Source organism: Octopus bimaculoides, chromosome 2, assembly GCF_001194135.2.
Source record: "Octopus bimaculoides isolate UCB-OBI-ISO-001 chromosome 2, ASM119413v2, whole genome shotgun sequence".
NCBI classification, from domain to species: domain Eukaryota; kingdom Metazoa; phylum Mollusca; class Cephalopoda; order Octopoda; family Octopodidae; genus Octopus; species Octopus bimaculoides.
The window spans coordinates 185,474,310-185,498,670 of NC_068982.1; the positions used below are offsets into that span (position 1 = coordinate 185,474,310).

Below are 24,361 nucleotides of genomic sequence, written 5' to 3' on the forward strand. Positions count from 1 at the left end.
CCCAGTATGCAACTGGTACTTAATTTATCAACCCCGAAAGGATGTGGAATTTTGCTGTCTGTATTGTCTTCTAGGTGTATTGTGAATGCTATAGATATATGTGTAAGTCCTAATATTTTTAACTTATGTTAAAAGAAGATCCATCTAGCCAAGCAAAAATTTGAGAAGACCCATCAAACCGAGCAAAATCACAGTTGTGGCAGATACTGGTGTCATGCAAATGGCATCCATGCTGGTGGCATGTAAAAGCACCCATAACACTCTCGGAGTGGTTGGCATTAGGAAGGGCATCCAGCTGTAGAAAACCATGTCAAACCAGACTGGAGTCTGGTGCAGGCTTCCAGCTTACCAGCCCTGGTCAAACTGTCCAACCCATGCCAGCATGGACAACACACGTTAAATGATGATGATGTATGTTGTGAAATGCTTATATTGTTGAATGTGATGGTTAATTTTATTTGATATTCTGTAGTGTTATTGGCACACACAAAAAAAAATTTGGATTTGCTAGCTGCTAGTAATATTGTAGAGTAATATTGTAGAGTAATATTGTAGAGTAATATTGTAGAGTAATATTGTAGAGTCAGATTTCCTGGTGACTGATTTTGGGTTGGTGCAGTGTCTAGAGAAAATGGTGGGAAGATATCAGTATGATGTCACCTATCCATGAGTGTGCATACATGTTTTGTTGAAGTGTGAAAAGCTTGTGTAAGTGTAGGTTGAAAAGTGCAGATGAGATAACAGATCCCAAAAGGACATCATTCTGGAAGTTGCAAGTTTTAGAAATGCTTTTTGTTGTACACTGGACTTGGAGACTTCATAGTTAATTTGTGAAAAACAGTGTTATGTGTTGTTTCTTAAGATGCTATTTTTCGAGTGAGTGGATAACTGAGAATAGAACCAAAAGTTTTGCTGATGTCATTAGTATTTTGAATGATACATGTGAGATATTTTTTGTGTTGCAGACATCATGTAACTTCTGTTAGGTTTGTGACTATTGTGGTGATTACGTGTAATGGGCTGAATCTGTTTTGTGTAATTTTGATATGGAGATACATAGGTTAATGATGTCAAGGATGGTGTGTGCTTAGGATTGCATGATGGCATTGGGTCTGTATGATATTGTACCTTTACTGAAGTTTTTGATAAGCCTTAAAGTCATGAGTTTTCCCCCACCTTCCTGGTTCTAAGATTTCAACGGTTTTAGCATGAGTACACATGAGTACACATGAGTACACATGAGTACACATCAGTGTTAGTGCCTACTCAGTCTTCAGGCCCTGGTTGTTTTAGAAGTATGATTGTGATTTTGTCTGGTCCTGAGCTTTTAGATAATTCATTATTACTTTGGGGTGTCTTATATCAGAGGTTTTCAAACTGTGGTCCACAGACCACAGGAGGTCCGCAAGGACAAGACAGTGGGTCCGTGGACAGCAAATACTTTTTATGGGCAATTTGATTTTATATATGTTTTTTAACCGAAATCTTTTAATTGACAATAAACCTATTTGTTAAATACTGTTAAATAAATAAATGTAAAAATATATGTTATTTTAAGCAAATATTTATGTATAAATTTCATAAGTGTTTATAAGGGGGTCCCTAAGGTAAAGCCTGAAATATAAAGGGGTCCACAAGTCAAAAAGTTTGAAAACCCCTGTCTTATATAATTCATTATTACTTTTGGGGTGTCTTATAGGAAGAAGGAATTAACATCATGTATTTTCATTAAATTTCTTTTTTGTGCATGATTGTTGATAGCTGACTTTCCAAAAATATACAATAAGGGTACGTAGAATGAATAATTTATTTATGAATGTTGTCATGACATGGATGTGGTATGTAAATGTTATTGATGCTGTTAATTACTCTATATGCCATTTTACTTTTAGTTTTATTTGTAGTTTATATTTGGTATTAATGTTCACTGTTTTGTGGTAATTTTTTCTGGTATTTCCCCATTTATTTTTAATGAAGTTGGCTATTCATTGTGCTTAATTGGGTCAGCATGGAAAATGTACTTTAAATGATGATGATGCTGTTTAATGAGACATGCATTTTAGATGCGCCGTTAATTAACATATCAAATGTATGAACCAACAGAGTCTATATTACTGATTATAATGGTGTTGAATTCCATTGGGCTTTTGGATGTTTGCAAAAATACTTTCCCTTTCTGTGTGCAATGCCCTCTGTTCTTCCTTGAAATGCCAATTACTAGTAAACCTCTGGACAATTTTCCCTCCTTTTCTCCAATATCCATGTAATTTGTCCCTATCTAGATCTCCTACATGGAAACCACATATATTCCTCTCTGAGTCACAAACCCATATCTCCAAACCATGTCAGTTGTTCAGGTCACACTATTTGTTCTGACTTTATCCTGAAAAGTGATGTCTATCTTTACATAGACTCCACTCCCTATCATGTGCCTCTCTCACTAAGATATCAAAAATAATGACCTCCAGTTACTCTGGGTTAAAGTCTCCCTCCCTTGCATCCACACATATATATCTGTGTCCTCTGTCATACTCCTAACTCCTCAAATCCTGAGCACATCTCTTGTATTGAGGAGATTTCACTTACTTCACCCCCTCTCGAAAGTTATCAGTGCCAGTGACTTCAATATTCACATTTCCTCATAGCTCTCTCTCTCTCTTCACTCATCCCATACCAATGTTGTCAGTACAGAAACCAAATCTTTTGCAATCTTCAACCCTCTTCAACTCAGTCTTTTTCTCAATTCCAAATCTAATCTATACCAAACTCTATCTCTCCACCTACTAGAACATACAACCACTGCCTCATTGGAACAACCCAGATATATCTAATACCACACCAACACCCCCCAATATCCTGCACCCTCTAGTACTTCAACTCAGCTAACTTGTTTGAGCTCCACCAATTTTATGCCATCTTTTAAAACCTCATTAATGTACTCTCTTCTCACCATTACAATTAAATTTCTTCAGATACCATAAAATGGATAATCTACTGCTTCCAACTATACTTGCAAGTCTAAAAGTTTCAATGACTTTGCAATTCATGTTTCCCTGACAAATATTGCAATGCACCTACTAGTTTTGAGCCATACATCAATCGTATTGACCAGAGAAATGTGTATAGTTGTTTAACTGTAGGTATCAACCCAACTGGAAATATTATTGCATTGTGTTTGTTAATAGGTGCTGCACCACAAATACCAAGAAAGCCACTCAAAAAAGAAAAAGCAAAATCAAAAGAAAAAGGTATATTTTTATAGTATACTGTCTTGGAATGTATAAAATTGTAATATATTTTGGTAGAATTTATATAATCACAATTAAATTTTAGAATATTTTTACCTTTCAGAAAATTCTATGTTTGAGCAGATTTTCATTTTTATGGTTATAATATCCTCTAATGGTATGTTATATATGGTAAAGAGATGTAGCAGATGTCGCCAGGACTGAGGAGTAACATTTAGAAAGTATAATGTAGAGCATAGTGTAGAAATTAGGGTATACTGTGAATGATAGTCAAAATATATTGCATGGGGTGGAGTATATTAGTGAGAGAATGTCATGTGCTATAGACAAAACATGTATGGGGTGTTATGTAGAAGTTAAGGCATATGGTAACCCAAGTATATTGTATGGTGGGGGTCATATAGATGTCAGAATATGTTGTCTGATATTTGCCTTTACATGTTGTATGGAGGAAAGTGTAGAACGAGGGGGGGTATGCTGTGTGAGATAATCATAACATTGTATGGAGATAAGTTGAGAATTCAGGATGAGTCATACATGGTGTAGTGATTCCCCCATCTTTGTGCTGTAGGAACATATTGGTCAGTTTGAAACCACTACCTGGCTCTTGTGTACCTTTAGCAGAGGAAATTTGTCCTGAAGATGCTGGTGGAGCAGCAGAAACAACTCCACATGGAAATCACTCAGGACATACTGGACTGAGTAAACTATGACTCAGGCTTTAGAAACATTATAATCTCTGGTGATGAGGCATGGGTTTATGGCTTCTGTTCGATGCATTTAGTCATCTTGTATAGAAATGAAAATCCAGTGAGCATGTACTACATATTTGTACTCAAGGCATAACAGCCAGGAACTGACGTGGCCTACTGACATGAAAATTTTCATGCACGTGTGGGAAGGTTGGCATCACTTCCTACCTGAATGATTTTTCCCAAATGGTATTAGTTTTAGCAGGAACAAATAAAGGTGGACACTTTTTTAATGCACCTCATATAGACTTGTATCTAAGCAAATTAACCAATGAAATTAAAGTATTTCATCGATGGACCTGATGGTTAATAAATGTTTAAATCGGTTAATGCATTGTGTTGTAGAGGTTTAATATTTACTGATAACATGATGTTTTTATGGTAGAATTAAAATAGGAATCAATAGACTGTAGATTCAAGGATGGAGATTATATGATCGCAGACAAACTGATTATGGGTACATGTATGAAAAATATGCAACAAGTAATTTTGAAGGATTCAAACCAAGCTTTAGAAAAAGAATAAAAGAAAAGAAACTGAAAATTGCTGTGGGAGTTCAGAGATCCAATGATGGGCAACAAAAAAAATGTTTTATCTGGTGCCTGGAATATTTCAACGAATTCTTAAGTGATGTTGCCTCCTAAATACAAATATAATTTCAGTTTTTCTCTATCAGGTCTAGTTTTCCATGGCTAGCAGAACGAACTATGGTGTCTGAAGTTACAACAGCAAACTGTTCACTTTTTTTAATATTTTCATTCATTGTGTAACTGGTTTGTACATAAACTTTGATTATGTATGAAGTGATTTTGTATGTTGTTCATAATTTATTGAGGTATGCTACAGAAAAACTGGGGGTCCAAGTAGGCTTGACATAGTTCATGAGGGATCTAATGTATTGTTTGATACCATTAGTGTTGTTTCATTTTGTTGACCAAATATTGTACATATGATTGATCTAAGTATAATCATGTGTTTTGCTTTCTCAACTATATTTTCTATTACAATTGGCTTTATATTACAATTGGCTTTATATTACAATTGGCTTTATATTACAATTGGCTTTATATTAACAATGTCCCACATCATCAACTGTTTACATTAACAATGGTTTATATCACAAATAGTTTACACTTGTATAAACTTTGATTTACATTGCAGAAGATGAGGAAATAGAGAGTTTGATGCCATCAAAAAAACGGGTTCCTGGTAAGGGAAGTGTTGATCTAGAACCCTTGGAAGAGATTGCTGAACTTTTATCAGAAAGTGAAATGGAATTACGTAACCTTATTAAAACAAAAGGCAGTAGAAAGGAAATTAAGTTGACGATTCAAAAAAATCGTAAACTGATCTATGACCTCATGACAAAACAGAAAAAGAGAGAAGCAGCACTTACAGATGCTAAGTGGGTAAAAGAATCAGAACGGATAGTTTCAGCTTCAGAAGAAAGAGCAATGGCATGTGAAAGGTATAAAATGTGGGCTCAACATAAAGAGAATCCTGTGTTTGAATCAATGGAGCCATCAATATCTGCTCTGGCTAATATTAGATTAGTTACGTTATCTGATAAACCACATGAAAAAGATGAAGAATTTAAACCAAGTTTTCCAATGAAAAAACCTTATGAAGCAATAGTAAGAAAACCACCGAGCTCCTTGATGCCACCCTTATTAAAAGAGAAATTCCTACCAATTTCAGAAGACAAAAATTACTCAGACAAAGAATGGCAACACCTAATTGCTGAGAAACAAGAACAATTGTTAAGGAAACAATTAGATTTGGAATGGAGGAAAGAAATGAGGGAAATGGGCAGAAAAGATGACCAGATGAAAGAAATATTTAGTGAAGAGGAAAGTGAAAGTGAAAAAGAAGAAGAAGAAGCATTAAGCTTAGAAGAGCTAACAGAAGGATTAATATTGGAGCCTGGAGCTGAATTTACAAGGAAGGATAAAGTTTCAAAGAAACGTGGAAAGAAAATTTCTGATGATGAGTGGTTGCTTGACTTAGAACAACAGATCAAAAGGAAAACAAAAAAGAAGCCTTCATCTGAGGAATATTCAATGGAATCTCGGACTCCTGAAAAGTTAGTTGCTAGGAGTGATGCAGACATGAGCTCAATAAAAGCAGTAATGCCATCTTCAATATCACCATATTTACTTGACTATCAGCAATTCAGTAGAGCTCAACATGAATTAAAACACAAGAAAGCAATGGAAAGATTGAAATATATAGACGATGTCCAGTTAGCTCCAATGAGTGATGAGCTATATAGAGTGACATGGGAAAAGTCATTTGGTAGTGCTAAAGAACCTAAAGATAAAATAAAATTACCTAGGATCAAGTATTTGGTAAAAGCATCTCCCAAAAGATCTTTTACATCTGTAAGAAGAGAGTCATTTACATTATATGGAAAAGAACTATATCCATCACTTTGTGATGAGGCAATATTTAATCCTCAAAGGGAGACCCAATTGTTGATAGAACGAGAGAAGATTTTTTCCAAAAAGATAAAAAAGCCTGTAAGTATAGCATTAATAATAATAATAATAATAACAATACCAGGTAGTGGCTCTCATGGCTTCTGATCTTAATTGAGTGAAAGTGTTATCATGTACATTGTTTTGTCTTGGCATAAAAGATGGGCTACAGCAAATATTGTGCTTAATACCACAGATTTGCTTGTCAGTTGTTTGACCATAACCAGTTGAGCATGACCCTTAGTGGCTGACGATATGTGCATCTCTGATCATGAGCAGAAGTAGTGGGGGAGCATCATAGCCATATGTTGAGAGGAATTCTTTAGGGCTTGAATAATTCACCCTTGGAAACATTGGTATTTTGCTCAACATCATTAAACAAACCTTTTGAGCATGATGGGCTACTCAACCTGAAGAAAATTCTAACTGGGCCCCACCTGCAAGGTCATGCGCTGTTTATCTTGATATGAGATCACCATGTCACGCACATATGGTTGTGAAGCATGTGCTTGGTGTACCCTTATCAGACGGGTAGTCATGATGGGTATAATGGGCTTCATATATTTTACCCCAGTGTCACTCAATAATAATAATAATAATAATCCTTTCAACTGTAGGCACTGAAATTTTGGGGGAAGGGTTAAGTCAATTACATCGACCCCAGTACACAACTGGTACTTAGTTTATCAACTCCAAAAGGATGAAAGGCAAAGTCAACCTGGATGGCATTTGAACTCAGAACGTAGTGATGGACGAAATACCACTAAGCATTTTGCCCAGCGCACCAACGACTTTGCCAGCTCACCACCTTAAATAATTATAATAATAATAATGATAATAATAATTTTAATAGAGGCACAAGACCTGACATTTTGAAGAAGTGGGATAGTTGATTATATTGACCCTAATACTCAACTGGCATTTATTAACCCCAAAAGGATGAAAGGCAAAGTCAACCTTGGTGGAATTTGAACTTGGAGTCTAATGAGTCAGAAGAAATACTGCTTAGCATTTTGCTTGATGTACTAATAATTCTACTGGTTTACCACCTTATTAATAATAAGATTGGTAGATGGAAACTGAAGATGCTCATCATGTGTGTGTGTGTGTGTGTGCATGCATGTGTATGTGTGCATGCATGTGTATGTGTGCATGCATATATTTGTATGAATGAGTTTGTATTTTATCTCAACTTGACATGTATTCACTGTTTGTAAACAAAATCATCATTATTCCTACTGATGGTGCCATCTGCTTATGGTTCACTGTGAAAGCTTGTTTGAACTTCTTGACATGTTGCACTCGCTTCGTATTCAAAAGGCTAATCCAATCAGTACATTTGTTTCAATTTCTGTGGAACTACACCCGCTATATAGCCACTGTTATACCAAACACTGAACTACAACACTACAACTACACTACCGCCAACATCACCATACTACAACAACTGCCACCACAATACTGCAACCACTACCACTATACTAGAATAAACATCATTACACTTTACCAACTACCATTATACTGCAGCCACCACAACCACTATGCTACAAAACCATCACCACTACTACCACTACACTACAAGATATTGCAGCAGAATCACCACCTTCACTATGCTACAATCCTTATTGCTATATTGTAATCCATCTTGAATTGTTTTTATTCCAGTTATCAGAGACCATGAAGAAGTATAAAGGCGTATATGAAGAAACAAGTAATTAGAGTTTTTAATTTATATCATCACCATCATCATCAACAACATCATCAATAATGAGAGTAACTGTAAAAACTTCAGTTTAAATATTCTTTCTACATGTGTAGATCTCTCTAGCTAGTACTATGGTGTTATATATCTACATCTAGTAACACCATATGTTCATTCCATCATCACCCACCTCTGTTGTCACTACTATCTACTTCCATTGCATGCCTATCCGACCATCACCCACCTGTATTCTAGCTACCATCCACAACTAGTGTATGTCCATCCACCTTGTCATGACATCTGTGACTTTTGTACCTGAGTGAAATTTCCAGTAAGGCGTAGCTGAGTGGGACAGTTTAGAAGTCAATGATTTTTACCAAAGGACACAATGTAGAGGATATAAATTTGTGTGAGTCAATGCAGTGCAATGAGTAAAACCTCTATACAGTCACTTCACATGCAAAATATAGCAACCAAATCACTCCTGTAAAATAGACTAAAAGTAAACCAAAAACCTGAATATCAAACGATGTACTCTTAGAATTACAAAAACGTTAGGGTGGTCACAAATCGAATGTCTTTGGCCGTGTATCTGCAAGATCAAAGTTAAAAGATGCATGAACTTGTATCTCCTACACCAGCAGTTTAACATTTGGTCTTGTCATCTCCTGCCCTGAGATGCAAATATGTATGGAGTGGCACAAATAGTAGAATGCCTGATTTGAAGGCATTCCTTATATTAAAAGTCCAGACCCTATCGTTTTTAACTTTCACCTTGCTAAGGTCCATCAAATACATGCCAGTGATTTGTTGGAATTGAGAAAATTAACCATATTACAAAGTAGAATGACTTAGTTGGGTCAAGTCAGTGAGACTAGTGAGGCGTAACTCATAACACACATGGCAGATGTTGTTTATTTAGCCTAATAATTAACTCTACTTCATATATTTGCTTCGACATTTGGATATACAATTGGCTTGCTGTAGTTTAGAAGGTTTATGGCATTAGATATTTTCAGCATCAATCATGAATGCCATTGGCCAACAAGCAACTGATGGGCCAATTTTGTCTGCTGTCATCAACATAAAATTCCAAGCAGTTTATTCAGTTTTAGGAAGTTGTTTCAGATATTCATTGTTGAATGAAGATAGCTTCTATCCAAAGTGCAAGTTTTGGCATGAGGTATGAAAAAAGACGAGAGTTAACATCTTGTATGTCTAAATAAAAAGTTAGCAATATATACATGGTGCATTCTGGAAGTTTTGAAACTTTTTCAGGAAAGACGTATTAATTACAAAGAAATACAAAATTCTCATCTCTTTAAAGTAGAATTCTCTGACTTAATTTACATTTGTTGTGCTGCTTCAGTCACTTTGTGAAGGTCTCCAGAGTGAAAGAGTCCAGGACCCCTATCACAGCCTTCAACCTTTCACTATTTTCAAATTGACAGCCCTTGAGGTTCTCCTTCAGCTTGAAGAACAATCAAAAGTCATAGGAAGCAAGGTCTGAACTGTCAGGAGGGTGAGGGACAATTTTGATGCCCATCTCTGTCAAGTAGTTGGTTACCAAGGTGGAATTGGGGACTGGTCTATTGTCCTGTTGCAGGTGACACTCAGTCAAGTGGAAGAGCTCTGGGCCTTTTGCAATGAAATCTTTTCCTAATTCCCTCAAAACCTCTTCAAAGTACTGTTTGTTAATCATCTGGTCAGAGGAAACCCAGTGGATGCAGATGTACCTCTCCCGTCAAAAAAGATCATCATGAGCTTTTCAGTGGACTTGCTTTGCCTGGCCTTCTTAGGTCTAGGGGAGCCAGGATGCTTCCATTAGATACTCTGTCTCTTGGTCTCAATCATAACAGTTACTCCAGCTTTTGTTACAGGTCACCAGAGACTCAAGTACTCTTGGAATAGAGGTAATGAGCCCAATCATCTCCCTGTTGTCACCAACATGTCTTTCCTTCAGTTCTTCACTAAGCACCCTGGGAATGAGAACAAACTTTGTACAAGTTTTGTGCCTGATCACATCTTCATGAATAATTCTGTGTACAGCACCAGCACCAACTTCAAACTTTATACTTATTGTCTTTATAGGCACATGACTGTCTTCATCCAGAAAACTGAATTTTCTCAACTAGCTCTGATGTTTTAATGTCCCTCTCCCTCCCACACCTCCTCTCAACTGTGCCAACAAAAAAACAGATGCTTGGCTCACACAAGTTAATCAATAAGCAGTATGGAACATTTCATAAGTTTCTGTTGTGTTTTTGCCCAATTTAACATGAAATTTTATTGCATAGTACTTTTCCAAATTGTGTTCATGTCTTGACTACATTCTACAAACTAGTCAGCTGTGATAAGCAGTGTTTTGCAGAGAGTGTTCAAAGTTCTGTTACAGCCATCTCCTTCACTCTGGAATAAAAGTTGGCATGTCAGCTTATTAGATATATAATAATAATAATATACTAAAATTACAATAACCTAAGGCAGTTAAAACTGCTTCTAAAAAGTCTCAAACCTTCTGGAATGCATCTCATAACTTTATGTATTATGTATGCTTACTTCTTATAGTTCAAGAAAAACACCCAACAGAAATTGTGGGACATGTCAGATATACAAAATGCTTGCCAGTGATCAAAGATTCAGGAAAAGTTATTGATAGTAAACCTGCACCAAAGGGTGAGATCAAACAACCAGTAAGTACAGTCACATACTAATAATTATTCTCAGCTCACTTAATAGTAAGTAAATTGATCAGAGACGTTAGTTGACATATAATGTTGAGGTTTTGTAATATTAACTGTGGCAGTATATGGTAGCCAGCTGGTAGAACCATTAGTATGCAGGGCAAAATACTTAGCAGAATTTCGTTTGTCTTTATGTTCTGAGTTCAAATTCTGCTGTAGTTAATTTTGCCTTTCAGGATGGATAAATAAAAGTACCAGTTGCATACTGAGGTCGATGTGATCAACTTGTCTGGTTCCCAGAAATTTCTGGCCTTATGCCAAAATTTGAAACCAATATTAACTGTGGCAGTGATGTAGTAGTTCAAGTGGTATGAGTTCAAACCTTTGTTTGATACCTGAGTGATCATGTACCTTACTTTGTGTCAGTAAAGCAGAAAGCTACCCCTATTGATTGTTGAGTTATCAGAGGCAGGTCAAGCCATTTGACTTTAAAAAATGTGCCTTAAAATTATTCAAACTGTAGCAGCCATCAAAGCCATTCTAGAATTGAATAACAGTTTATGGTGTGGCCCATTTACTGCACACTCTATGATCCATCATGCATGCTGGAATGTACAATATAATTCGTTGGCAGGAAGTGACATTTTATATCTAGAACAGTGAATATATCATTGTGATTACTCATTTGAATAACCTTCACTGCCATGGATTTGCCTGATCAGAGCTGAACACAAGCTACACAGTAAATCATAAGAAACTCTTAATTTCATTCTCATCACAGATCTCCTCCTGTGATTTTTATATATCTTGTATAATCGAAGGAGAATGTAAGCAATGATAAAATTTCAGAGTTGTGTCTTTTGGAAAGAAAGATTGGGTGAGGCAGAATGGGTTTGAATATGCTATGGCTCACAGAAGGGCAAGGATTCTTATAGCAGAGCCAGTGGGCTGTAGAATGTAACTGAGTGAAAGTTTTAATAAAGTAAAAGATTTAAGACTGAAATTTTAAATACCTAGATACAAAAGTGAAGAGATTTAGAAACTTAATTTCAAAAGAGAAAAAGACTAGTTTCTACATATCCAATTTTAAAAATTGTCAATATTTCCATCTACTGTTAAACAAGATTTGCCTCCCTCACATCGATACCCGATTATTTATTCTTGACATAACGTATTATTCAAATCGACAGATCAAATAAAATAGAGTACCGTAGAGATAAGATAAAACCGAGAAACTAAACTACAACAGAATATCTATTGAAATACACATTAAAGGTTTTTTTCAGTTTCTTTAGATCGTTTTTGTGGTATTTTATATATCTTAACCGTTGTTAAAATAGATTTTTAATAGGTTTTCTTTCGTGAATTTTATTCTTAAATGTCTTTTTGTTGTGTGCTCTGTACAAATGAAATTAATAGTGTTCGGCACTTAATAATTGAAGTTAAGATTATCTAAGCTGTGACTCTCCATACAGTTTGATACAACTGGTCTTTCGCTGAAAGATATGCAGCACACTGTCCTATTTCGTTTACCAACGTTTTACGCCAGCTGAAGTGCTACAAAGGGGAATAACTATTTTTGACTTTCTGTGAACGTAAATAAGCATGTTAATATTTTGTTTATGAAGATTATCAAAATTAAAGAAACTTTACTTGATTGGAGTAGAGGAGTTTATTGTGCTTTGTGTACAAAGATTTTCGAGGGATTAATAACGTTTGCTCCTGATAAAAATATCGTCGTTAGCAAATACTTTAAAAATACATATTCAATTAGATAAAATTTCGATATTCGGTCACATAGGCACAAAAATTTCATTCATTCAGGATATTTTTAAAAAATCCTGACAGTTGTGTGTGATAGCGCCACCAAGAAAGTTAACACACTTTTATTGCAATGGTTGCTCAAACAAACCACAGGTTCATCCAATAGAATGCCTTTATAAGTATCATAGGGAAGAATATATGTAAGACGTTTTGGAGTTGTTTTCTTGGAGACCACAGTTTTCTTGGAATTTGTGCTATAGTTTTCTTATTTCTTTATGAATTTTCTTAAAACTCTTCTTGATTTTGTAAAAGTAAGTAGAGTTACAAATGAGATAATTTTGTACTGAGGGAGAATATATTTTGCTGTTCCATAAAGATATACAATTTGCATCTCTTTATAAATAACACTTACTTTATTACTAAACTCTACCCTAATCCATCTGATATACCAAGTCTCTTCTCCACTGACCAAATCCAAAATTAAACAGTTTGTTCAATCTTTTCTTCCATGCACTTGCAACACAGTGAAACCCACTTCTTGTCCAGATTCAATCTTCCAAGACTGCTACAGGTTTCAGATTGATAGAAGATATTAGATCAGATAATCTCAGATTTCAGTCAAGTATTTCAGGTTGTAAATCAATAATGTGGTCTTTTGTGAAAAATTGAAGTCTGATTGGAGAAATAGTTAATCCCATATAGATGAACACAATAAAAGTAATATTCTCTATATTTCCTTCTTTTTCAGCAGAAAATTCCAGGTGGTCTTCAGTATTATAATCTGTTCCTGTCAGAAAAGTTTAATGCTTATCGGAGGCAGAGGTAGGTGATATTTCAAGATCTTGTTGTACTTGATAAAACTAACCTCTTGATTTAGATATGATTTTTGTAGTACCTGTTGACCAGTTGATAGAGAGATAGAGTATAGATGTTTACTATATAGATAGGTAATGTGTAGATGTTGACTTTATAGATAGGCACAGTGAGTAGCTGTTGATTTTATGCATATGTAATGTGTGTAGACGTTAACTGTATAGAGAGATAGTGTGTAGTTGTTGGTAGTATATTGATGTAGACTATATAGGCACAGTTTGTGAATCTTATTCACATATATAAACACTGTAAATGTTGAATTGAGGGACACAGTGCATATGTTGACTGGATTAATGTTGATAAGATACATAGTATCTATATGTTGAAAGGATAGATCAATAAATAGATAATGTGTAGATGTTAGCTGAATAAGATTTGAAACTGACATGTCAGCTTCAAACTATCCTTTGTGATGACGTTAAAGTGATTAATATTTAAATAGAATGGATTATTTTTCTTTCATTGTTATGCATCACAGTTCTGTAGGATAGTTCAAGAAATTAAATAACTGAAACAGTAATTTGGATTGAATATCAGATTACAGACTTAGAGAAAGTTGGAGTAAAGATTGTTTGTCAACATAACATGGCAGTCCTGGTTTAGGACGAATGTTGCTGTAATTTAGCCTCAAGAGACAATGGTTTTGTCAATTTAGCTGTTTAGCCCCAAGAGACAATGTTGTATAGCCAGCTGGCTATACGACACGATCTGTGTTCTTATATTTTCAAACGGGAATCTAGCACCCTCACTCAGCTCAAAACAATATCCGTGTATCGCAATTTCTGAGTTATTTCTCTTCATCAGCACAGAATAATTGTTCGGCTATAGGTGGTGCTGTCAAATTCCCATTCAAAATATATACTTTTCAAAGTGACAACTAGTCACTGATCTATAAATTAGAAAATTACTATTTTAAAATCTCACGACGAAAGATATTCAGCAACAGTACTTTGGAATAAAGATTGTTTGCCAACATAACATGGCAGTCCTGGGTTAGGACAAATGTTGCTGTAATTTAGCCCCAGGAGACATCGTCTCCAGCTGGCTATATTTCACAATCTGTGTCATATTTTCAAACAAGGGAATCTAGCACCCCCACTCAGCTCAAAACAATATCCATGTATCGCAATTTCTGGGTTATTTCCCTTCATCAGCACAGAATAATTGTTGGCTAGTTATGTTGGCAAACAATCTTTACTCCAAAGTACCGTTGCTGAATATCTCTCGTGAGATTTGAAAATAGTAATTTTCTTAGAGAAAGTTATCTCATATTAAAAGTTACCAAAAACACTAATTAGTTTACAGTATTTTATGAACTGCCTTTCATAAAATCAAACAGTTTGTTCAATCTTTTCTTCCATGCACTTGCAACATAGTGAAACCCACTTCTTGACCAGATTAAGTCTTCCAAGACTGCTACAGGTTTCAGATTGATAGAAGATATTAAATCAGATAATCTCAGATGTAAAGCTAGATGGCTTGAATCGTTGAGAGATATGTATATTTGCAAAAGATACAACACTGGTTTTATGTCAGTAAATGATATTCTGTGTACATTAACAATGGTCAGCTGTAGCTTTCTGTAAACTGTTAGTTAACCCTTTCATTACTGTATTTATTTTGAAATGCTCTGTGTTTCTTTTAATTATTTTTAATATAACAAAGAATTTAGTAAAATAACTTAGTTATCATTAAGCTAGTGTTAGAAACCTAAATTGTGACTAAGGTTTGGTGGAAGATTTTTATTCAAAACTTATGAAAACAAGACACTTGAACTACAGAGTCAGAGCCGGTTTCAGCCGGGTTGGTAACGAAAGGGTTAATATTAGTTGAAAGGTTGGAGATTGGGATCATCAGTAAGCAGGAATCAAATATCCAGAAATATGTAAAGTTCTAAACAGTAGGGAGACACAAGTGGGGAAAAGGTCATTAGTTCCAGTTAACGAGTGATAGAGTTGAGGTCATTAATTTCAGTAGGTAGCAATTGATAGATGGAGCTTTGGTCATAAATTTCGTAGGACGTGACAAAACCATTGTAGAGTGGTTATCACCAGAAAGCTGAATCACATCCAACATTTAATGTGTAAGAAGCAAACAAACCCAAACCCAAACCCATTTCTGTGATAACATGAAGTAATGGATGTAGTCCATTGTATCTAATTATTAGAGTAAAATAACTCTTGTAATTTTGATTTTATTACCAGTGATTATCTTGCTCAGAAATCTCAGATGAAATCATACAAGAAATATTCCAGACCAGAATGGTACCCTGAAGACAAGAAACTAATGTACAGCCCAAAGTCAGTATACTATTTTTTCACTCCTAATATCACACATATACATTGATACCAAGGAGAGTGTTCAGATTTAGCCATCTATGGATGTATATTTAAGTGAATACTTTGCTCCTCTTTCTGTGTGTGCGTGCATACATGTATGTATATATTATATATATATATATATATATATATATATAAATGGAACAAAAACGCAATAGAGGACATTAAAACATTCGGACAGATAGACGATACAAAGGCAGACAACAGAAAGAACAATTAGGACAGGTAAAAAAAAGACGGGACATTCATGGCTTTCTTTCCTCAGTCAAGTTCCAGAAGTCACGACCATTTCGGGCAATTACACTTGAGATGGTTTGATCTGGTTGCCCCCAAAAAAGTCTAAGCTAAGAGCATTAGACCCCTTTGTAAGAAAGCTAGCGAATGTGTATGGCAACAAAGACAAAAAAAAACTAACAAACAAAGAAAACGGAGAACATGGTATACAATTGCGAATACAAACAACAAGAAATAACAACAGGCGTCTTTCGACTGAGAACGAATCAAATTGACCTGGCATGTATGAAGTGAAAGCCTAAAGGCAGGAACATAGGAAATGGACATAAGAGGTGTTGGCGGTCGGTAGTCAGGCCAAGAAAGAAAGATCATGGCTGGCCGGACAACGGTCACGTGGAAGGAGGAGAGATGGGTAGGGGGCAGCAGGATTGAAGGATTAGAAAAATATCAGAAACAAAGAGAAAGGTACAGAGGAGATAAATGAGTGGGAGATAGTGGGAGTTAAAGAAAAAGGGCCAAGAAATGTGAGAGAGGGGGAGAGAGAAAAATGAAAGGGGGAATAAAAGATAGCAAAAGAGTTGTACAAAATTTAGATACATACCTACTATAAGGTGAGTACAAGGTTGTATGTACGCCGCTATATATATATTTATTTATTTATTTATTTATTTATATATCAAAACGGAGCAAAAACGCAATGGAGGACATTAAAACATTTGGACAGATAGAAGATACAAAGTTGGACAAGAGAAACAACAATTAGGACAGGCAAAAAAAGACGCAACATTCATGGCTTTCTTTCCTCAGTCACAAACTTTCTGGCATTAAGGGTATTACGAAAGGCCTGTTAGAGGCATTATAGGTATAGGGGTGGCTGTGGTTGACCAATTGGATTTGAATTCAGAATATAAAGAACCACAAAAAATGCTGATTAACAAGAAACTCAAAAGAGGGTAGCAATGTTGGACTCCCTCCTTCACCAAAAGTCAATCACATAAGAATAGCCATTGAAAAGGGGATTACACTGGCAGTGCTCCAGCATGGTCAATGTCTTTGGGCTGAAATATTCAAAAGAATAAAAGAATGCATGTATGTGGAAATATGCTGTGCGTCAGAAGACTCGGCAAGCCAAGTGAGACCTAAATCGAAGGCCTCAGGCAGCCCACTTATACATACCTTCCTTCATTGGACACTAAACTCCGCTTGAGAAGACCTGCTGAGGTAAGTGAAATCGCAATCGAATTAAATTCGACGACTGGCACCCATGCCAACGTCGTCTCCTTCATTGGAAACAAAATTCTGCTTGCGAAGACTTATTGGGGCAAGCGAAAGCGAAACTGTCAATGGCCCCTGTAAAGATATTCGAGCGAGATCGTTGCCAGTGCCACCAAACTGGCTCCTGTGCAGGTGGCACGTAAAATACACCATTTTGAGCGTGGCCGTTGCCAGTACCGCCTGACTGGCCTTCGTGCCGGTGGCACGTAAAAGCACCAAGCTGTAGAAACTCTGCCAGATCAGATTGGAGCCTGGTGTAGCCATCTGGTTTCACCAGTCCTCAGTCAAATAGTCCAACCCATGCTAGCATGGAAAGCAGACGTTAAACGACGATGATGATATATATATATATATATGGTGCTTCAGAAAAAACTCCAAATGTTTTATACACTCATTGGTGTGGTGCCAATGAAGTTAGGCTGGTGTCTTCATTTAGCTAATGTTTTAGTTTTCTACCCAATTACTACCATAGTTTGAACCAATGCGTACTGTGTTAGCTGTTGAATGTTTACCAAGAATAGTGAATCTAAAGCTTTTTATTCAATCTCTCATAAACATGGCAGTTATACAGTAAGACCTACATTCAAATCAGTTTCTTCTTCATGTGTACATATATATATATATATAGGAGCAAGGGAGATCAGTACACACTTATACACATGGATATTCATTCAAAGTTCATTTTTTTTTCCATGTTAGCATCAGTTGGAAGGGGACTTATTCTGAGGTAGGATTATATGGTTGGATATCCTTCCTGTCACCAACCTTTTTTTTTATCCAACATGTCTTCAAAAGAGCAAGCAACCACTGTTAATGCCTAAATTTATGGACTTACATGCAGATACACACACACATGCACCCATGAAATTATAGTCATGGCTGTTGCTAGTGTCATGTAAATGGCACTGGTACCAGAGGCACATAAAAAGCACCCATTACACTCTTGGAGTGGTTGGTGTTAAGAAGAGCATCCAGCCGTAAAAACCAAGCCAAATCAGACTGGAACCTGGTGCAGCTCTCCATCTTACCAGTTTCATTTAAACCAACTAACCTATGCCAGCATGAAAAGCAGATGTTAAATGACAATGATAAATGGGCTTTCATACAATTTCACAGACATGCATGTGAGAAAAAGTATGAAAGAATGTACTGCCATGATAAATTTGACAATGAGCATTCAATTTTTTGATCCACTGAAAATGTTAAATTCACTTGTTAGCTGATAGAAATATTGATAATTTCTCAAAAGGTAAGTGTTCTTGGCAAATACTTTTGTACCAATATATTTCTTGAGGTATAACATACTGTATAATGTTTTTCTCTATATACAACAAACAGTATCATGCATTGATTCTCCTTTCACTAACACTTTTGTTTATTGTAGTTACTATCAGCAACTTGAGAAGACACCAGAAGATCATCGCAGGCCGCATAGTACCATCTACTGAAATATGTAACACATTATAAATAAAAAGCAGAAACACCTATGCTCAAATCAGTTCTTTTATTTTTCCAGCAATCCCTAAAATGTTAGGACCATTGATAAAATCTTTCACTTTGGTATTACATGCCACCCCCTCTTGAGAAAAAATACAATTTAAATGAGGAGGTGAAACAGTAAATGAACGGACATATAAAATGGTAATGTTGGTAACCAGTTCACTGATATAGAGTGCATGAGTGATTGGATATTATGTTCTGTTGTCTCTTAGCCACGAGTATATTTACCCCAGATGTGTAGCATAAACACAGAAGCTATGAAGAGCAGGCTCATTACCAAGACAGGCACAGGACCTCTGAAACACAAAGAAACACAGCATCAGTAATTACAGGATGCCAGCATGTAATAGACTATTCCAACTATAAACACAGTGTTATTAAACACACACACACATTAGCCCTTATGATAGATTTTTCCATTGGATTTTACAATGAGCGTTCAGTTGTTCTATCAACTCAACTACTGATTTATTAAATTAACAAGAGGCAGAGTATTCTACATATGTGTATGCCATAATGTCCTTTTTAGTGTGGCAAAGGCCAGGCTGTTGGATTGCAAAACCAATCAACCTGATGAGCTTTCACACAGTTTCCATCTACAAGACTTGGGTTGACTCCACGTTATGGCTAAAGGAACTTGTCTGAAATACTACATCATAGATCAAATCTAGGACCTTGTGATTGTGAAATGAACTTCTACCATAGCCCTGGTTGACCAAAACCTTGTGAGTAGATTTGGTAGGCAAAAAGCAAAAGAAGCCATTCACACACACATGTGTGAATGATTGTTGCAATGTCAATGATTTTCCATATTCTGCAGAAACATATCTAGCCATGGAGAAATATTACCTTGCTTCAAAACAAGCAAGGGCATCAGGCCATAGACAATCTGCCTCGATAACCTCTATCCAACCCACGCAAGTATGGAAAAGTGAATATTAAAATGATGATGATGTTGTCAACATTGATTTTGTGTCCAATTTTTACCATGTTGTTATGAAATGGACAAGACACATTGTAGGGTAGATGACCTTCCTGTCACAAACCCTTGCTTGTGTTTGAAGTAATTTTTATTCTACTTTGGTCTTCACATCATTTTGATATTAGTTATATAATATATAAAAACAGGATATTAGCAAAGAAGATGCTGGTTTATTATTGGTTGGAGTAAACTTGTTTCTGTCAACAAAATGATGTGGTTTCCAGTTTCAGATCACCTTTTCCAAATCAGTCAGAAAAAAGACCTGTGAAAGGTTATCATGTAGGCCTAGGTAATGTTTGTCATTTAGAACTAATCTAATGATAAAACTCCTTGACCACTAAAACATCTTTTGGTGAAACAAAATTACTTACACTTTAATTCCTGGAGAATCTTCAGTGTAAAACCGCCACATCCCAGCACCACCACCTCCAGCTGTAGTTGCAGATCGTTTTGCTGTAGTTGTCGTCGTTTTTCTGCAATAATAATAATAATAATAGCAATAATTTATATTATTACCAGGGACATAAAACCCCAAAATGGTACAACAGGATTTTACATTGAGTATGAATAGACATAAAGCAAAAATAATTAAGTAGAAAATATGTTGTTAGGTCCCATAAAAAAGAGACAGCCAACAAACTTATGTCATTCAGAGAACCTCTCCAATCCCAGGATATCCCAAGCAATCAAGAACAAGTGTCCTCTCAACTTACAATCTACATCTATTGTTTCTACGGTTATTTAAATATATACTGAATCATGGCCACTATACCTCTCACAGTTTATTTTAAAAATTAAACACAACAGGTAGAATATTCTTGTTAGAAATGTGATCACAAAATAAGGCAAAATATATCCTTTATGATCAATCATAGAATATTGTAAGAAGATCATTTTTGTTGAATTTATAAACCATGTCTCACTTGTAGCTTCCATTTTTGGCATGATTTCTATGGCTGGATGTCATTCCTATTACCAGCCTTCAGTGAATTGAATGAAAGGTCATTGCTCTAGCAGCTAGGAGGCATCATCATTTTTGTGTCCCAGTGTGTCCATGCTTGCATGGTCAAACATGTTTTCTCCAACACAGGAATCTAACGACTTGTGGTCTTTTACCATCTTCATGAGGTTTAGCTTCTGGCAATTAGTCTTACCACTTCCCATACCTTCTTCCACCTGAATTGTTCAGCATTTCTTTACTCAAACGTCATCTTCTGTAAACTTTACATGTACATATCAGTGCAATCTTCTCTTTTGCATCTTGCATCTAATTCCTCTTACACCTAATTTTTCTGAACTACTTTGTTTTCCATTGTTCAACACGTTAACATTTCTTACCTAAGAGAGCATGTTCACCTCTTTCCTGTTCAGCCTGCGCACCACCTCCGCAATGTTCATGTTTGACTATCATACAACACATTCAATAATCTGCCCTTCACTCAGAGAAATAATCTCTTTGTTGCCAACAAAGATGATAGCTCTTCGTTACTCTGATTATGATGCCTCTGGGGCATCTACCCCCACCACTAAGCCACCTAGATATTTGTGGCTATCCATAATGGTTCAATTCCTTTCAATGCCTTCATATCCTTAAGTATGCTTTCAACCATGGAGCTGTCAGCATCAATAAATGATTTCTCTTTTGGACCTACTGGGGTAGTCGTCTTCCTCCCACATATTCTCTTAGAATAAGACAAATCAGATGGATGGAGGTACAAAACAACTTCCTTGAATATAGAATTTGTGACATACACTGCAATATATTGTGGTGATATAGGAGAAAAGTAAGGTTAGGACAGAGAAAACAAGAGTTCAAAATTGACGCATACCTTTGCCGAACACTACTACCACTGGTTCGGGGTGCAACAGACTTGGAACTTGGCCCACGACCAGCACCAACATTTGTAGAACTTGTAGAAACAGCCTAAAGTAAACAAAGAAATATTTCATCCACTTAACATTATTGGTTCCAAAATATATGAATATCATACCTTACACTACAGCTTTTTAAATCATAGTAAATTTAGTTCTGCCCTTAACAGATAGATAAAAAAATAGCAAGGTAGTTAATATGTGATTTAAGAACAAAAAAATTATATAGGGGAACAATATAACGTTTATATGATTGAAACAAGCTAATTTATCTGGAGTCAGTGCCTGTCACATACTTTACCAGCTGGTCTATTTGATGCACCCAATAACATAAACTGCATTAACATAACTTCTGGAAACGTGTGTAAGATAGAAAGCAAGGCTTGCATACATGACATCTACTGCAGATGTTGCTATGTGATAGTTATTAACTAGCACTAGATCAATCCCAACTGAGAAGACCTATCATTAAATGCATGGCTTCTTTTACAAGATGGTATTGTGTATGTAACGAATTGCAGTGGTTTACAATTAAGGATTGCACAAGTAGAAAAGAAAAAAATTTTTTAAATCAATTGTTTTTAATTCTCTGCAATTATTTTGCACAGTGTTAAATGGTAAGATGGAGGTGAGTGGGAATGAAGTGAATCCCAGAACATTGTCAATGTAAAAGAGTTCTATAAGATTTCACCAATCCAAATATTAGTGGAGTTCTTTAACTATTTTGATACCAACCTGCCTGGAGTTGCACTTGGTTTGATAATATAAATTTTTCAGTTTTAAACTAATCTAAACTAAAACTAACAAAATTTCGTCTTAATTTGTTCCAAACACAAACAAATAATGACAAAGTTATTTTGATAAATTCTTCCATATTTCAAAATTAACTAAAACAAAGCAGTATATTTCAATAGAAACACAGTTACAAAATGCTAATGGTACAAGTTTATTATTAAAGACATTCTAGTTGTGGTGATCTCATGGATGTAGCTTTCATTATTTAACCCTTTAGCATTTAAACCAGCCATATCTGGCCCAATATACTACTTGTTTTATGTTCAAACTGGCTATAAATGGTCTCTCACACCTACCCTATAGTGTTATTTGAAAAATATACAATCCCATCATCAAAATCTCAAAGCTACAAGATAATGCTGGATTAATTCAGAACGATGTTAATAAATAAACATTACATTTGACAAAATAATCTGAATACCAAAGGGTTAATGGAATGATAGAACATGATTTGATGGAAATTTGATGCTATTTCTAGCAGATTAAGTAACCACATCCTTTGTTGACTTGTATATCAAAGACATTCCAACCATGACCAGCTTGTCTTTATTCTTTATGTCTAAATCTAAATTATCTTATTTGTCCTCCCTCTTTTTAAGATAGTAAGATGTGATTGGAGGGAATTCAACAGTTATTTCTGGCAAGCTGAATGACTATATAGTGGCTTGGTGCTTAGGTTGACCAAATATTTGAAGGAATTGCAGGTCTGTAGCCCTAGACCTCTTAGCATAGGTTTCTGATAACAAAGTGTTCCTATGTATATATTTGAGAGCATCTTCAGTTTTTCAAAGGGATCTCTAACCCAGATTTTTAATCAAGGCAAAGACTTGGCCTAATTTCTCTGGTGACAGTTGGAGACTATGAATTGGGCTTAGTTTTTCTTTTTTTTTCTTCTCTTTTTTGTTTAATAGATCTCAAACTCAACATTTTCCTGACTGCAGGTTTGTGGTGTGTGCACACATGTATATTTATTTTTACATCTATTTTCCCCAACGAATATGGGCTAAACTATATATATCAGGTTGAGTAAAAAGTAAGCAACGTTTTGAACCATGAAGAATTTGTACCAGATTTTTGCAGAGTTTTGAATTTTTTAAAAACATTTTCTTGCAATTGTCTGATAATACAGACAAACTTGTCCAAATGATTTTTTTTTTCACCATTGTTACAATCATCTGAAATGGAACTGTCAAAGCGTGATATTCGAGCAATTTTGTGATTCAACTTCAAAAAAGTATGTAAAGCAGCTGAAACTGCTCGCAATGTCAACGAAACGTTTGGTGAGGAAATGACAAGTGAGTGGTCAGCTCACAAATGGTTTAAACAATTTTGTAGTGGAGACCTGAGCCTTGAAGACTGTAAGTGTAGTGGACGCCCATCTGTCATCAATGCCGGTCAATTAAAAACCCATGTAAAACCACTCGAGAACTGGCGAAAGAACTTCAAGTTGGCCAGAAAACTGCCTGCAACCATTTGCATGCGATTGGAAAATCAAAAAAAAGCTTGACAAATGGGTACCACGTGATTTGAATAAAAATCAGAAAATGCAGATATGAAATTTGCTCATTGCTTCTTCTCTGTAACCAGACCAATCCATTTCTTGACCGTATTGTAATCTGCGACAAAAAGTGGATTCTGTACAATAATAAAAAACTTTTTTTTGCAGTGGTTGGACCAAAATGAAGCACCAAAAACCTTCCCTAAACCCAAGCTCTTCAGAAAGAAGGTTATAGTGACAGTTTTGTGGTGTACTGCTGGACTCCTCCACTACAACTTCTTAAAACCAGAAAAACCATTACTGCAGAAACATATCACCATGAAATTGCCAAAATGAATGAAAAACTGCTACTCTTCCATCCTAGAC

General features: G+C 35.7%; 2 protein-coding genes across 3 annotated transcripts in view; one reads left to right on the top strand and one right to left on the bottom strand.

Moving 5' to 3' along the window:
- The window catches only part of LOC106872595 (trichohyalin), a 152,608-nt gene extending 133,765 nt beyond the window's left edge, over nucleotides 1-18,843 (top strand). Inside the window, exons 32-38 of one of the 2 annotated variants that reach the window (XM_052965781.1) lie at nucleotides 3,186-3,248; nucleotides 5,162-6,519; nucleotides 8,143-8,188; nucleotides 10,748-10,872; nucleotides 13,376-13,449; nucleotides 15,705-15,800; nucleotides 18,733-18,843. In XM_052965781.1, coding sequence (XP_052821741.1) covers nucleotides 3,186-3,248; nucleotides 5,162-6,519; nucleotides 8,143-8,188; nucleotides 10,748-10,872; nucleotides 13,376-13,449; nucleotides 15,705-15,800; nucleotides 18,733-18,796 — 1,826 coding nt within the window. In that variant the 3' untranslated portion in view covers nucleotides 18,797-18,843. The remainder of the gene's footprint in view (nucleotides 1-3,185; nucleotides 3,249-5,161; nucleotides 6,520-8,142; nucleotides 8,189-10,747; nucleotides 10,873-13,375; nucleotides 13,450-15,704; nucleotides 15,801-18,732) is intronic. The other variant, XM_052965782.1, reaches the window with a different exon arrangement.
- LOC106872596 (protein transport protein Sec61 subunit beta) overlaps nucleotides 18,838-24,361 on the bottom strand; it is a 10,385-nt gene continuing 4,861 nt past the window's right edge. The window contains exons 2-4 of the mRNA XM_014919631.2: nucleotides 21,660-21,754; nucleotides 20,202-20,303; nucleotides 18,838-19,144 (exon numbers count right to left, since the gene is read on the bottom strand). Coding sequence (XP_014775117.1) covers nucleotides 19,057-19,144; nucleotides 20,202-20,303; nucleotides 21,660-21,754 — 285 coding nt within the window. The 3' untranslated portion in view covers nucleotides 18,838-19,056. The remainder of the gene's footprint in view (nucleotides 19,145-20,201; nucleotides 20,304-21,659; nucleotides 21,755-24,361) is intronic.